General features: G+C 50.2%; 1 protein-coding gene across 1 annotated transcript in view; it reads right to left on the bottom strand.

Moving 5' to 3' along the window:
• The window catches only part of LOC135824755 (uncharacterized), a 46,705-nt gene that overhangs the window by 26,601 nt on the left and 5,074 nt on the right, over positions 1-15,030 (bottom strand). Inside the window, exons 7-11 of the mRNA XM_065337461.1 lie at positions 12,515-12,585; positions 10,241-10,281; positions 7,980-8,008; positions 7,341-7,414; positions 211-514 (exon numbers count right to left, since the gene is read on the bottom strand). Of these exons, the coding sequence (XP_065193533.1) occupies positions 211-514; positions 7,341-7,414; positions 7,980-8,008; positions 10,241-10,281; positions 12,515-12,585 (519 nt within the window). The remainder of the gene's footprint in view (positions 1-210; positions 515-7,340; positions 7,415-7,979; positions 8,009-10,240; positions 10,282-12,514; positions 12,586-15,030) is intronic.

Below are 15,030 nucleotides of genomic sequence, written 5' to 3'. Positions count from 1 at the left end.
AGTGCCAAATACACGAGGCGATTTGCCAGCACTGGGGAGATGGGCACACATACACTCAACCACGCATGCCCCCCCCCCCCCAAACACACACATGCACATTCGCGCACACACACACACACACACGCGCGCGCACATGCACACACACACGCACACACACACGCGCGCACATGCACACACACACACACATACATACGCACACAAAAGTCTTACTCTGCTCGGGGAGACCAGCTGGTCTGTTTATCATTTCTTGTGCCGAGGCGGTCCTGTGCGGGTGCTGGTCGAAGTCTGGTCGCTTAACAATCCTACCAGTGTCTAGTTGATTACGACGAAGCTCAGCATCGGTCAAACTTGTTCTTTGATTCTTTAGTGGTCCTGTGTTCACCCTCTTCTTCTTCTTGCCGATAGTCGCTTGTTGTATTGCGCTGAGGGTGAAGTCAATGGATGCGCTTTGTTCATCTTGATTGGCCAGGGAGAAGGGCTCGGCAGTTGTGGACATGTTCAAGTTGTCTTCAGTCTGCAGGCATGTTGTGTAAGACACTCACACACACATGCACACACATAGGCATACACACACATGCACACAAACACACACACAAACACACACACATGCACGCACACATACACACACATAACACAGTAGGGATCTAGATTTGTGGGGCAAAATCGTCCCTTTGCTGCTTCACCAGCATCAATCAGCCAAGTAGCTTGTGTAGTAAATGCCACATATACCCAGAAAGTAAAAATAAATGTCCACAACATCATCACCACATGCCAAGAGAACCTTTGGCGGGTACTTCGAAGTAGATAACAATGGAGCACACTCGCTACAAACTACACGTAGCTTTGTGTAGTCGTGAGCTCTGTTGTCACTGCCATACCACTGTTTTATTGTGGCATGCTTTAGGAAAAGCTGTCATTTACAGGGTAGTATACTGCAGGGCGCAATGCCAGTGGAGTGTGAGTAACACTGCATCAGCGAGGCGACTAGCGGCAACACAGACACATGGACAGGTGTGAAAAATGCAGACGGAGCAGAACCATTCCAAAGCCCTCTCTACAGTTGACGTTGCATGGCTCAAGACAATTTAGGGGTGAAGCGGTTCCTCTTTAAGGTAACAAACGGGTACCCGGCTTGAGGGGCCGGTTATCGGCTACCCTTTAGCAGCCATAGATGTTTTCCAAGAACATTGCCTTTGCTTATGATCGTAAGGCCACCCTTTCTTTTTTCGTTGTTTAACGTCCGCGCCCGCGTACCTTTTTGCCTCCGACCGGAAAAAAAAACAAGAAAGTAGTAGTACCAATAATATGCGAAGTTGTAAATACATGATTGTGTAGTTTCACAGTGTGCCGATCATGACCTTAAACTTATAATCTTGCCTCCCGGGCATGCCTTTGTCTTGTGTTCTTTTTCTTTTTTTGTTGGCTTTTAAATATCGTACGGTGTGTGTCCTAGTAAAAATCCAGATGTAATGAATTCATGACATGCTAACTCCATGCTATGTACCTGTTTTGTTGGATTCATCAGGCATGTGCTCCAATGTACCATCAAAGAGTGTTGTTCTATGCCTGCAAGTGCCGTTAGACCCAGATATATTGTATATATCACATGCTTTACTGGTCAAAATTGTACAGTCACCTACCTGTGCCTATATATTTGGCATGGTGCATCCATATGTAATTTGACCCCGCTTCCTATTTCACACCTTCGCGTACGCACATGCACCAGCGGTAACTGTTGCGTGCCTGTGCTGTTTACATGCCTACTCTGTTCCCCGTGTTCTCCACTTCTCCTTCTGTCTTCATCAAGTATAGTTTGTAATTCCTACCGGAGTGTGATGGTTGTGTTGGACTGAGAGAGTGTGCATGGGCATTTACCCTTAGTGCTGTTGCAGTAACGCAACACTTGGTGTCAGAACTGGTACCCCGAACCCTCGCCACCGGACCCGCTCGCCATGGCGAAATTTCAGCCCCCTGAAAGCTTCGACTTTTCCGCACCTGAGAATTGGCCCCGCTGGAAAAGCCGATTCACACGCTTCCAGATTGCTACCAAACTCTCTTCCGAATCCGCAGATGTCCAAATCTCCACTCTCATCTACTCTCTGGGCCCAACTGCGGATGATATCTTCCAGCGTGAGTTGTCCTTCGCCCAAGATTCCGACAAGGACGACTTCGATAAAGTGGTCGATGCTTTCGACAAGTACTTTGCACCTGCGGACAATGTTATCCACGAACGGACGCAGTTCGCTCGTCTCCGCCAGCTCCCCGGTGAGTCCGTAGCCACGTTCTCAAGCCGACTCCACTCTGTCGCGGCGAGATGCCGTTTCGACAAGCCGTCAGAACGGATCCGCGATCACCTCGTCGCCCACATGGCTGATTCTGAAGTGAGTAAGGCAATGCAGAAAAAGGACATAGGCTCCCTCACCCTCGCCGATGTTCTCAAGGAGGCCAAGGCAGCTGAGACCCTCGAAATCCAGCTAGCCACTCAGCGCTCCGCAGCCACTCAGCCCTCCGTCGCAGCCGCTGTCGCTCGCGGACATCACAAACAATCTCGTGGAACTGGCAGACCGAAGAATGCTCCCGCTGCATCTCGCCAGTCCGCGCCTAGCTACTCGACACGTGGCCCTCCAGCAACCTCTGCTCCGCGCGCTCCCTGCTCCGGCTGTGGCTCATCCAGTGGTCACTCGCGCCGCGAGTGTCCTGCTTGGTCCGTCGAGTGCCGTAAGTGCCAGCGTCGTGGTCACTTTGCCAAAGTGTGTCGTAGCTCTCGTCAAGTGGGCGCGAGCGAGCTGTCTGACCATCCGGTGAGTGATTCTGCTAGTGCTAGTGCGAGTTGTTTTATGGGTAGTGCTTCATCCGAGTCACAGGAACCCAGTATCTGTGTTTTGAGTTCAGTATCCATTCCTGACTCAACTGAACCCTGGCTTGTTGAGCTCCCTATCAATGGCCAGTCAGTGTTGTTCAAGCTGGACTCTGGCGCAGACTGCACACTCCTGTCACTGCCGTCCTACAATAGCCTCAGTCCTCAACCTAAGCTCACGCCGATCTCCACTAAGGTCACTGGACCTGACGGCCAACCTCTACCCATACACGGCGCATTTGTTGCTGCCAGCTCCTGGAAGGACCGCAACGTCACTTTCCGTGTTATTGTTGTTGATGGCCCCAGCAACCTCCTGAGCCGCAGTGTGTGCCAGGACCTGAACCTCCTGTCTTGCGATGTATCCGAGGCATCCGCAAGCCCTCCGTCCGCTCCTCCTGTCATTGGTCGCATGTCCGGTCCTGCAGCTACCATCGAGCTGCAAGACAATGCCCAACCATATCACTGCCAGACCGCACGACGAGTTCCCATCCACCTGCAAGCCAAGGTCAAGACCGAACTTGACCGGATGGTCCAGATGGGAGTCATCTCTCCAGTCACCGATCCGACCGACTGGTGTGCGCCCATGGTGCCCGTGCTCAAGAAGAATGGCTCCGTCCGCATCTGCGTGGATCTCAAACGCCTGAACCAGTCCGTGAAGCGTTCACACTTCACTCTGCCGACCATCGAAGACACCCTGGGCAAGCTGTCCGGAGCCAAGGTCTTCTCGTCGCTTGACACGGCGTCTGGGTTCTGGCAAGTGCCACTTGCTGACGACAGTGCGTCACTCACTACGTTCATGACACCGTTTGGCCGGTTTCACTTCAACCGTCTACCCTTTGGTATCACCAGTGCGCCAGAGGTTTTCCAGCGTCGCCTACTGGAAATCGTTGGGCACATTCCCAACGTGGTCGTCTTCATGGATGACATCCTCGTGTTCGGTGCCACTCTAGCTGAGCACGATGCTGCCCTCACTGCTGTCCACGCAGCTCTCGCTTCTGCAGGCGTACTCCTCAACCCCGCCAAGAGTCGCCTCCGTATGAAGTCCCTGACGTTCCTGGGTCACCTCATCGGTGCTGACGGTGTCCGCCCAGACCCAGCCAAGGTGTCTGCCATCCAAGCTCTGAAGTCACCGACCAATGTGCCCGAGTTACGCCGTGCTATGGGTATGTTCACGTTTCTGTCGAAGTTTGTGCCAGATATGGCCAATGTCAGTGCCCCGCTCCGTGCTCTACTGAAGGCCGACACCGCCTGGCAGTGGGACACCCAGCAAGAAACTGCCTTCTGTCGCCTCAAGGAACTCGCTACTACTGCTCCCTGCTTGGCACTGTTCTCGCCCGACCAGCCCGTCCGTATTAGTGCTGATGCCAGTAGCTACGGACTGGGTGCTGTCCTCCTGCAGCCTGATGGCTCCCGCTGGCGCCCTGTTGCCTATGCGTCCCGCTCTCTATCACCTACTGAGCAGCGCTATGCCCAGATTGAGAAAGAGTGTCTCGCCATCGTTTGGGCATGCGAGCATTTCCACCACTACATCTACGGCGGTCCTCAGTTCACAGTCGAGACTGACCACAAGCCTCTCGTGCCTCTCATCAACTCCGCTGATCTCGCCCGCTCTCCTCTGCGATGCCAGAGACTCCTGATGCGGCTGATGAGGTACAACCCAACCGCTATCCACGTGCCTGGCAAATCACTCGTCATTGCCGACACCCTATCCCGTGCTCCGCAAGAGTCCTCGCCTACTAGTGATCTTGCTGATGAAGTACAGCTGCATGTGTCTGCCGTCACATCGCATTGCTCCACCGACCCGCTCTTGGTCGACGTTCGGAACGCGACCAACGCTGATGCCGACATGTGTCGCCTCCGTGCCCTCATCCTCAACGGGTGGCCAGCCAAGCCCACCTCGGTCCCCGCTAGCCTCCGCCCGTACTTCGCTGTTCGCGATGAGCTCTCAACTGCTGATGGTCTCATATTCCGTGGCCAACGTGTCATCATCCCTGCATCCCAGCGCAACGCCACCCTTGCCAGTGCTCACGAGGGTCACCAAGGCGTTGGTAAGTGTCGTGCTCGTGCGCGTGCTGTGATGTGGTGGCCTGGTATGTCTACGGACATTGAGTCGTATGTGATGTCTTGTGCCACCTGTGCCAAGGCCCGTCCTAACCCAGCCGAGCCGCTCATCTCGTCCGAGTTCCCATCTCTTCCATGGTCAAAGATCGCGTGTGATCTGTGTGCAGCCAAAGGATCCACTTACCTAGTTGTTGTCGACTATTTCTCGCGCTACATCGAAGTCAAACAACTTACCACTACTACGTCTGCCGCTGTGATTGCCTGTCTCCACTCCGTGTTTTCTACCCATGGTATTCCACACACGCTAGTGTCTGATAACGGTCCACAATTTGCTAGTGCCAGCTTCCGTGCATTTGCTGCCGAGCTTGGGTTTGCCCATCGCACGTCAAGTCCTCGCTTCGCCCAAAGCAACGGCGCTGCAGAACGTGCCGTTCAGACAGCCAAGCAGCTCATCCTCAAGAATGATGACTTGCCTTCCGCTCTCTTGGCCTACCGGTCTACGCCATTGGCCAACGGTTATTCACCGTCACAGCTGTTGTTCGGCCGCCAAATCCGCTCCCGGCTACCAGGACCCCTCCCTGCTCCAGCGTGGCCTGATTTGACCGCCCTTGCCGACAAGGAAGCATCTTCCAGGTCTCGGCAGGCTGATCGCTACAATCAACGCCACCGTGCTCGACTGCTGCCTGTTCTCGCCCCTGGTGCTCCTGTGTATGTCCCCGATATGGACAAAACAGGACACGTCCAGAACCGCCTGTCCGAACGCTCTTACACGATCGACCTCACTCCTGGGTCATCTGTCCGCCGAAATCGTCGCCACATGCGTGCGTTGCCATCGACGCCATCCGCGTCAGCCAAACGCCCTGTTCCCTCCAGCTCATCCTCCTCCATTGAGCCCATGTACGAGGTTGACTACGGTGTTCCTGCTCCCGTCCGTGTTGCCCTGCAACCACCAGCTAACTCTACTCTGCCGCCTCTTCTGCCTGTGCCGCAGTCTCCTCGAGTTGCTAAGCCTCTGCCACCCGGTCGCAGACCACCATCCAGCCGTGTTCGCCATGCGCCGCAACGCTATGCTGCCAATACCTGAACACAGTAACACTGTTTACTCCATGTGTTCCAGTTGAACTATGACTGTGTTCCTTTCATGTTTTTTTTCTCTCTATCATTCTGAGTAATGCTCACGTTGGTACCCGCTCCAGAACTGCTATCGCTCCTTTTCCTCTCTCCTTTGCTCCACACTTTCTCGTGTCCCTCCGTTCGCATTTTTTTCGGGGGGAGATGTACAGTCACCTACCTGTGCCTATATATTTGGCATGGTGCATCCATATGTAATTTGACCCCGCTTCCTATTTCACACCTTCGCGTACGCACATGCACCAGCGGTAACTGTTGCGTGCCTGTGCTGTTTACATGCCTACTCTGTTCCCCGTGTTCTCCACTTCTCCTTCTGTCTTCATCAAGTATAGTTTGTAATTCCTACCGGAGTGTGATGGTTGTGTTGGACTGAGAGAGTGTGCATGGGCATTTACCCTTAGTGCTGTTGCAGTAACGCAACAAAAATGTTTGATTGGGGTTTCCAGTTTTTAGAATGGGCTTTTGTTTTTTTTCCGCCCTCCCGCGTACCTTTTCGCGAAAAAAAGGACGTTAAACAATGAATTAACAAAGGGTGGCCTAAGCGCAACACCTCTTTTACGGGCATTTTGAAAGCATTTCTAACACGAATCAATCGTCTTCTTCATGATAACAAAATTTCAAGAAAGGGAGAGAAGAGAGAGAGAGAGAGAGAGAGAGAGAGAGAGAGAGAGAGAGAGAGAGAGAGAGAGAGAGAGAGAGAGAGAGAGAGAGAGAGAGAAGGACACACGAGAGATTTTGGCATGACAGTTACTACAATAGCCTTCCGTATTTCGCGTCAGGACGACATGTAAAGTCATGCAAGTATACTACGCCGCGACAAGCACAGCATGTGCACTGCACTACAGTACTGTCGGGCGTCGAAGAACGGAGCGCCGAAGAACGGAGCGTCGATGAACGGAGCGCCGAAGAACGGCCAGGCTAGAATTTCATCAAGCACAGCATACCAATGTATACACGGTGCCTCAACTGCCCATAGGCTGTAGTACATGAAAATAAGAACAGTCTAGGCTAGAAGGCTATGGTACCATCGTAACACACGACTAATGGGTACTCAACAGCTAAACACATGGGTACCCGGATCAGCCGTTTTACCCATACCAAAATTGGTCTTCATGTCTAAGTGGTCCTGGCAGACATGTAAGTATCATGTCGAGATCTGGCGCTGTACAAATATGACTAATTTCTAACGATACCTAGTATTTTATCGCCGTGGTCATTAATTTGATGGCAGAATTGTGTGCCCAATACAAAACTTCCCTGGACCGATAGGCTAGCATAGGCTAGTGCTTACGAGTGTGTTGAGGTTGTCTATTTGCACTGGTGGAAGGTCATCAGGCTCATCCTGTAATAGCCTTGGCGAGAGATCTATATGTGTACACACACATACACACACACACGCGCGCGCACGCTCGCGCGCACATACACACACGTCATGTTGTGCCTTATTCTCTGTCATACCTCTCTGCAACTAATGCGAGAACTGGGAAACTTGTCCCCACATTCACACCCAAACAGCCAAACACGGTATTTTTACTACATGCAGTGCATGTAGTCGTAGTACAGGAAGTGCTGTGTTTTATCTAGTAGTGGTGTTTGCAGGACATCAACTGCATACTGGGGATCCGACTACCCATAGACACCTAGGGCACACTCCGACCGTTTACAGGATTTAGACTGCATACTGGACTCCTGGCTACCTATAGTGACCCGACTGCCTACGGAGTCCAACAGAGAATACAGTTGTGGAAAGTGTAGTCTAGTCTCATGAATAACATGTTCAAACTCAGTGTCGCCACAGTCCTGTGACTTAGAAAAACAGCAACATAGTTAACGTTGTGTTTTCTGTTACGCGGGCATGAGCCTCAGCACTCTAACACTGCATTTTCCAAGCCTGCAGACAGTGGGATTTCAGGTTCACTTCCGCACGTACCATTCCAATCAACTGGCTTGTCGGTGTCTCTGCATAAAGAGGAAAACATTGATAACACAAGGCTCAGTTACCATAGAGACAGGCAGATAGAACATTCAAGATAACTCCATATAAGGATGTCATCGCATCTATGGCGATGACAAGTGCTGCTACTGTGTGGTGCAATGCATCGGACCTTGTCCTCGGTGCAGCGTTTGAGATCGGTAGTGAAGTGGTCGATGATGGCACATGGATGCGCCAAGTCAGCAATCATTGTCACATCAACCTGGTGGAGTTGGATGCGGCTATTAAGGACGTCAAGCTTGCAGTGTCCTGGAATGTGCGTGATCTGCTCGTCTAGACTGACTCTAAGACAGTTGCAGCGTGGTTACACCAAGTGTTTACCAATGTCCAGCGCGTGAAGACAAAGGGCAGGGCGCGAAATAACGGTCGGACATCGGACAATTTCCGACCGTTTACGGTCAGTTTCCGGATGTTTTGTACACATCCGGACAAAGTGTCCGCGCACTTTTTTTGCAAAGTACAAAAAAGAAAAGGCACGTCAATCCATGAATCCTTTGTCTCATAGTCATTAGTGATGTCGTCTGGCAAGAGAAAGCCAAGCACCGCTGATGCGGGTGCTCCTCTTGGAAAGAAGCCCAGAGGAGTCAAGACGACCATTTGTGACAAGTGGGTCGCCAAGTATGATAGGGAGCTTTCAACTTCTGATTGGCTGAGCTATGAGCGCAGTCCTTCAGATCGTAGCGTTGTCGAAAATTTGAAGTGTAAGATGTGTTCCAGTTTTGTTGATAAAATTCGCAGCAGCAAGAATGTTTCTGACTCCTTCGTCGTGGTAACAGAGATTTCGATGGTATTAATTCTACACTGAACATTGTGTGATTTAATGTGAAAATTTGCATGTCCGGACATGTCCGGCCATTTTTGCAATTGGAAGGACATTGCGTCAGAGCACATTTTAATCCTTAGCGCATGCCCTGAAGGGCATGAATGATGTGCTCATCCAACGTCACCTCCAAGTCAATTGCCGATCTACTCGATATCACAGATGTCTGTGCCAGTGTCGAGTGGGTGCCTAATGCTGAAAACCACGCCGATGTTCTGACGCGTGTACCGGAGCAGTGGAACCAACGTGCTAAGATGTTGCAACAGAGTGCTGAGCCTACGCCTAATGTTGCTGTTAGCTCCCGGCTAAACGCAGTCCTCTCACACTTGCAGAACACAGGGTTTTATAGTATTGAATACGGAAGAAGTATTTAGACAAGAGAGTAGACAAGAGTGAGAAGACAATAATTGTCAGCCTGCGTTGTTGATCCTGATTAGCGTGCCGTCGCTGCACCAAGTGTCAACCTTCCGTATACACTTTGTTTGGCCAACATCACAACATCACAACATCACAACATCACAACATCACAACATCACAGGAGCCCAGGCTGTTGACGCTACAATATAGGCCGTCATCCGGGACCTTCAGCATGATCAGCCCCTACCTCCTGAGTACACGAATGTTCGAATTCAGTTACTGATTGATGATGGTGTGTGAAATCACCTTTTGATGGCATTGTGACTGTTCCAGTTGTGTCTTGCGTCCCGGGGCACGGAATGGCAGTAATTCCGTAACAACTTGATGCTGAAACCCGGGATGCAGAGGATGAGTCAGTTTGTCGTCGTCGTCAATAATTATTGTGAGCGTGCGGAGATGTGCTGAGAGAAGGAGCTGGTGTGAAGCAGAGACATGTGAACGGAGACTGGAGAGGTGGTGGTGGGCAGTCAGTAGATAGCCGGGGACTGGGGCCAGAGACGGCGGGATACCGCGAGGAGTGTGTGGCCGTGGCTCTCCAGAAGGCAGTGGATGTGGCTGGCATCGCCGACTGTGTGGCGTCCTTTGTATTCCATCTTGCTGTTGTCTTGCCTGCTGTGTTGTTTGAGTTTGGTTGTTGCGCTTCTCGTCATTGTGGGATCGGTTTTGTAGCTCTTCAGATTCATTCACCCTCGTATTGCCTCCTATATCTAGGCGGTGTTTGGGGTCAGCGGGTTACAACTGTGATTGTGAGTTGCATAATACAACTTTCAAATCTGATGTCGAAACGCACATCATTCCAGGTAATGTGACGTCATGCCGTCCCTGCTCATCACAGCTAGAGTATGGACAGTACAGTGGCCGTAGAACTAAAGTATTCCATTTATCTGTGTTTAGACTGTATCCCCCAAACTAGTTAGAACAGTGCATGAACATCGTAAGCCAAGGCAGTACGCTGACTTACAGGTTTTCTATTGGTCCAAAGTCGGCGTCAGCTAGCGTTGCCTGTAATGGAGTGTACGAAAAACGTAGAAATGAATGAAAGTTATCTTCCTCGCCAACCGCCTCCCATAACAAAACTCCAGTCGTTGTGTTCCTGAAAGTGACTATGTGCATGCATGTGCTAGGGCAGGCCGAAGAAGGGCCCAAACACTATTTCAAAAGTTTGGAAGCAGCCAGAATAGTTTGCATAAGGGATACCATTATCCAGTTTATCCAAACACTAAACGTTGGGTACAACGCATTCTTGAAGTGAATACTAGTATGGAAGCTAACTGAATGGTGCGTTGTTGAGTGACCGGGGCCAGGGGGAGAAGCCTACAACCATTTCCTTTACATTGGCGCCCAACGTTCGCTCGACGCAGGGTACTACCTCTGCAGCCCACGACACTGGGATCGTTTTGTTTTCACGGCCATGGAGATGGAAAGGCGTTCGCCAGCCTGGCCTGCAGGCCCCTTACCCGGTGAGTCGCTCCCAGTAGAGGGTTTGGTTGTTGTCGTATATTCGTTGTGGTCCCGTCGCCTCACTCAATAGAGCTTGAGCATCATGTCGACGTACTCGGGGTGGTGCCTCTTGGCAAGTTGCGCTTTATCTTTTCGCGCTATCGTTCCGATACCATCAGTCTTTGTGACGGCGATCCGGCTCTTGTGTCTTTCTGTTTTGGTTTTTGCAGTCAGTGTGCGTATATTTGCTGGGGTTTGTGCAGTTTTCTTGATTAGCCTTTCAGTGTGGTTGTGTAACTGTTTGGTTTGTAAGCTTGGTTCGGTTTTGAAGTTGCCACACACGTATTCCTGTGATGGTTTGTACCTGCTCGGTTATCATAGTTCATAGCATATTTCATGGCATGGGTTTTGTTTCGGTCGTGAGCGTCTCTATTTTTTTGTGTCCACTGGCGGGTCTCTCCAGTTCGCCGTGGTGGGCGTCCGATCATGGTGAGCCACGGCCTACCCGGTGGGCTGGAGGGATCCCTGGATTGTACTGGTTCACCTTGCGGGTGCTGCGGCCGTGGTTCATTTTTTTCTGGTGGGTAACTTGAAGGGTTTTGGCAGGCGGAGTCCCTGCGTCTTCAAGTCCCGGGTTTTTTCTCTATAATATTATTTGCGTATTGGTGACCAGTTGTTTGTTTTGTTCCTGCTGTCCTCACCTTGTACTGAACTGATGCTGCTTTACCTGTGTTTCTTTTTCGCCCTGCTTGGCGCACCATACTTGGAACAACAACCGACTGGCCAAGCCGTACAAGGTTGCCATACGCGGATTTCTCCAAGATTCTGCACGGCTTCCTATTCCAACTCGGATCACGCATCTCTGGCCACAACATTCCGATGTCTTATCGTTTGGTTGTGTTTCCCCTTGTTTCTTTTCTCTGATCTTTGTCCTTTGTTCTGAGAGTCGAGGTCGACTCTCGCCGGAGGGGAGGGCTATGTGACGAATTTGTAGTACGACTATGATTTACGCATGTCGTTGTATTTGGTTCTTGTCTTGTGGAGTCCAGTGTCTGATGTCATATATGGTCTAGGTGTACGCGCGAGTATGGTGTGATGTGTGACGTTTATGGTATGTGGTGCATGCAAGAGTACGCGTTGTCAGAGTGCGAGGATGTGCTTCCGTCTGTGTGAGAGTGACTGTCAAGTGAATGCTGTACATGCGCAGTACTAGTTTGGTCTGGGAATGAGAGTCGTGTGTGATTCGTCCGTGGTCTGGTTGTCTTGGTCTTGGTCATGTGTTCTGTACGTATTGGTCCCTGATTGATCGTCTCGATTTGTCGTCGCAATATTACTGCTTGTTCTTGTTGTTTTCTTGAAGTCTTTTCTGGAGTCTTTTCCCGGGAGTCTTTCCCGTCGTCGTTTTCTGTCTAGTCTTTTCGTCTTTCTCCTCCTGTGCCCTCGCCGTTTATTATTGAAGTGAATACTAGTATGGAAGCTAACTGAATGGTGCGTAGTTGAGTGACCGGGGCCAGGGGGAGAAGCCTACAACCATTTCCTTTACATACCCATGAGCAGAATATTCGAGCCGGGGATTTTCATTTAGCTTTTCTGATTGGCGCGCATGAGCGGTGTTGATACCGGTCGATTTAGCTGCCTCTGCCCCGCCTCCACTGCTTTGGCTGCCATCGTTATGTGCCTCCCTGCTATCTTTTCCTGGCGTTTGCACCATGATGGTTTGTGGCTCTCTTGTAAAACAGCCCTCCCACCCCATCTCATTCAATGGGAATCAAATAGGGTAAGAGTGTCTTCTTACCAGATGATCATCAACCGTTGGCTGCAGACTAGGCATGTTACCTGCCATCCGGTCTTCTTCTAATGCAGCATCTAACATAGACGACAAAGAGCGCACGAAAAAGCTAAACATAAATACGTTTGAGGGAGATGAAATTTGACGACGTATCAAGAGGTTTTTAAGATGAATGCATACTGTGATAAGATGTGCATTTGCTTAGCACGGACATTGTCCGGAGCACGGATGCATTCCTTCACTTTGAAGTACGGTCAGACCTCACTTAACCGCACGCATCCGTTTTCCACAACAATATCTGGATAGGTGAGGGAACCGGATAATCAAACACACATACTGTATGTATGCATGATATCGGTAACCAGCGATTTTCTTCCAATTGGCGAGGGATCCGGATAAAAGAGGACTGGAAAAGCGAGGTCTGACTGTACGTTTGGATAAGAAGTGCCTTGGATACTAAGTACACAGTTTCCTGTTCCCCATGGGGGTACTGTAAAACCGGAAAGTTTAGGCCCTCTGCAGACTACGTACATAGAACATCCAGTACAAAATCTCATAAAACCTAAAAGGCAACATTTTTCCAAGCCTGCATTCAGACTACACATTTTACATGCAATATACCGGCAACCTTTGACCCTACGCTATTGCGCAATGGACCTGGGATGTGTGAAAGCAGCCGGCAGTCGTACCCGGGCTCAAAGTCTGTACGTTTTGTAGGTCTGATCAGATTCCGTGTGGACAATGTCGAATGCAATGAACAAGTTTGTCCGTAAGGTGACCTCCCCTATCCACGCTGGCCGTGGAAGGGGTAACACACCCTGCAGCTTCGAGGATGATGCTCTTATAGAGCCAGCGACAATCCCAGTGAAGGCTAAGATGTGAGCGAGATGAAGCGAATGCTGGACATTTTCTAGGTGCAGCTTCGAACTGAGCTCAAGTTCCTTGTAACAGAAACTTTAGCCAGTCTAGTACGGAAATTGGATGACCTTCAGGCCACAGTAAGCGAGCAGCGTCTGGACATCAACCGCCTGTCAGCGGAGAATCGTCATCTCAAGACCGCTGGTGACAAATGTTCAGTGGATGTATCGAAAGTAGAGAATGGTGCCAGGACCGCCATTATAGAGGTGAAGGAGATGTTCGCAACCATCATTGCCCACCGTCCTGTCGCCATGGCCTCCTGCACCCCGCACTCTTTAACATATCTGTCAGAGCTCTCCCATCTCGTAAAATTACGAGCAAGGTTCGGAAGTTTGCAGACGACGTGTCCATGTACAAGGCAGGCACGAACTTGCACCAGCTCACTAACAATCTCTCTACTGACATTTCTGTCATCGGAGAGTATCTGCGTGACCAAGGTCTCACACTTAACGATTCCAAAACTCAATTCATCATCATTAGACAAAAACAAAAGCGTTCGCCCTAACATCTGGCTTTGACTCGGCGACATTCTCATCCCCCCAACGCCAGCAGTGAAGTATCTTGGCCTTACTTTTGATGAGCATATTAGTGAACTTGAGAAAAAATTGGGAGCAAAACTTGCCATGTTCCGCAAGATCAAGGACAACCTGACATCAACTGCGAGACAGACCTTCTACTGCTCATTTATCCAAGCACACCTTGAGAGTAACTGTTATTGTTCTAATGCGCTTGTGCACTGTCTTCACACCACAGAATATGACAGACTACAGTCCATTCATCGGAAAATGGCCCGCTGGCTTTTGAAAGTCGGATTTGGGCCGAATTGAGGATCAAAAACCCACTTTAAATTTCAAGAATCTGGGTTTTGGATCTGCTTCTCCATACATTGTGCCATGGCATACCTGTCCTAATTTTGTAAAACCTGGCTGAATTTCTATTTCCCTGTTCTTGGACTTTTCTGGCCTGAAATGTGGCAAGGAGTATTGCACGGGTCACACAATGCAGGATGTACAGTTGTTTTCACGACATCTAAAACTATGTGAGAGACACCAAAAAATTAGGGTGCCAGTTTCCAATGAATGGACTATAACTCCTATTGCTAACCGTGCTGTTGGGATTGTTTTCAGCTTCCTACTCTGATCTCTGATTGCTTCTACCTTCGTTCCGCCACTACACACACAGCTGCCCATACACATTCCCAGTCCATGGATTCACTTGCTCTGCCTAAATTAAGCAATCGTTGTGCCATAATCACGTTGAGCTTTCTGGCTTCTGGCCGCTGGAATTCTCTCCCAGCTGACATTCGCTCTTGCTCCTCATTTTCATTATTCCGCAAGTCTGTACGTCATCACATAGGGTACCCTGTAAAAAGACCTTTTAGGCCTGTGGGGATTGCCCTATTCAAAATATAAATAATAATATGGATAAAAAGGAGAGGGACAAACATAGTAGGAGTTATGACTAACTGTCCACCAACGTAACCAGATCATATACAGTCAGCGAGTGTGACAAAATGGCACAAAACTGACAAGGAGCACTGAGGCATTCAACGACCTGACACCTAGCTTCAACACTTCTCCGAGACGCAAACCAACAACCTTCCC

This window comes from Sycon ciliatum, chromosome 9 (assembly GCF_964019385.1).
Source record: "Sycon ciliatum chromosome 9, ocSycCili1.1, whole genome shotgun sequence".
Taxonomy (NCBI): Eukaryota; Metazoa; Porifera; class Calcarea; order Leucosolenida; family Sycettidae; genus Sycon; species Sycon ciliatum.
Note: the sequence above shows the minus strand (reverse complement) of the source record. Positions and strands in the feature narration are given on the sequence as shown.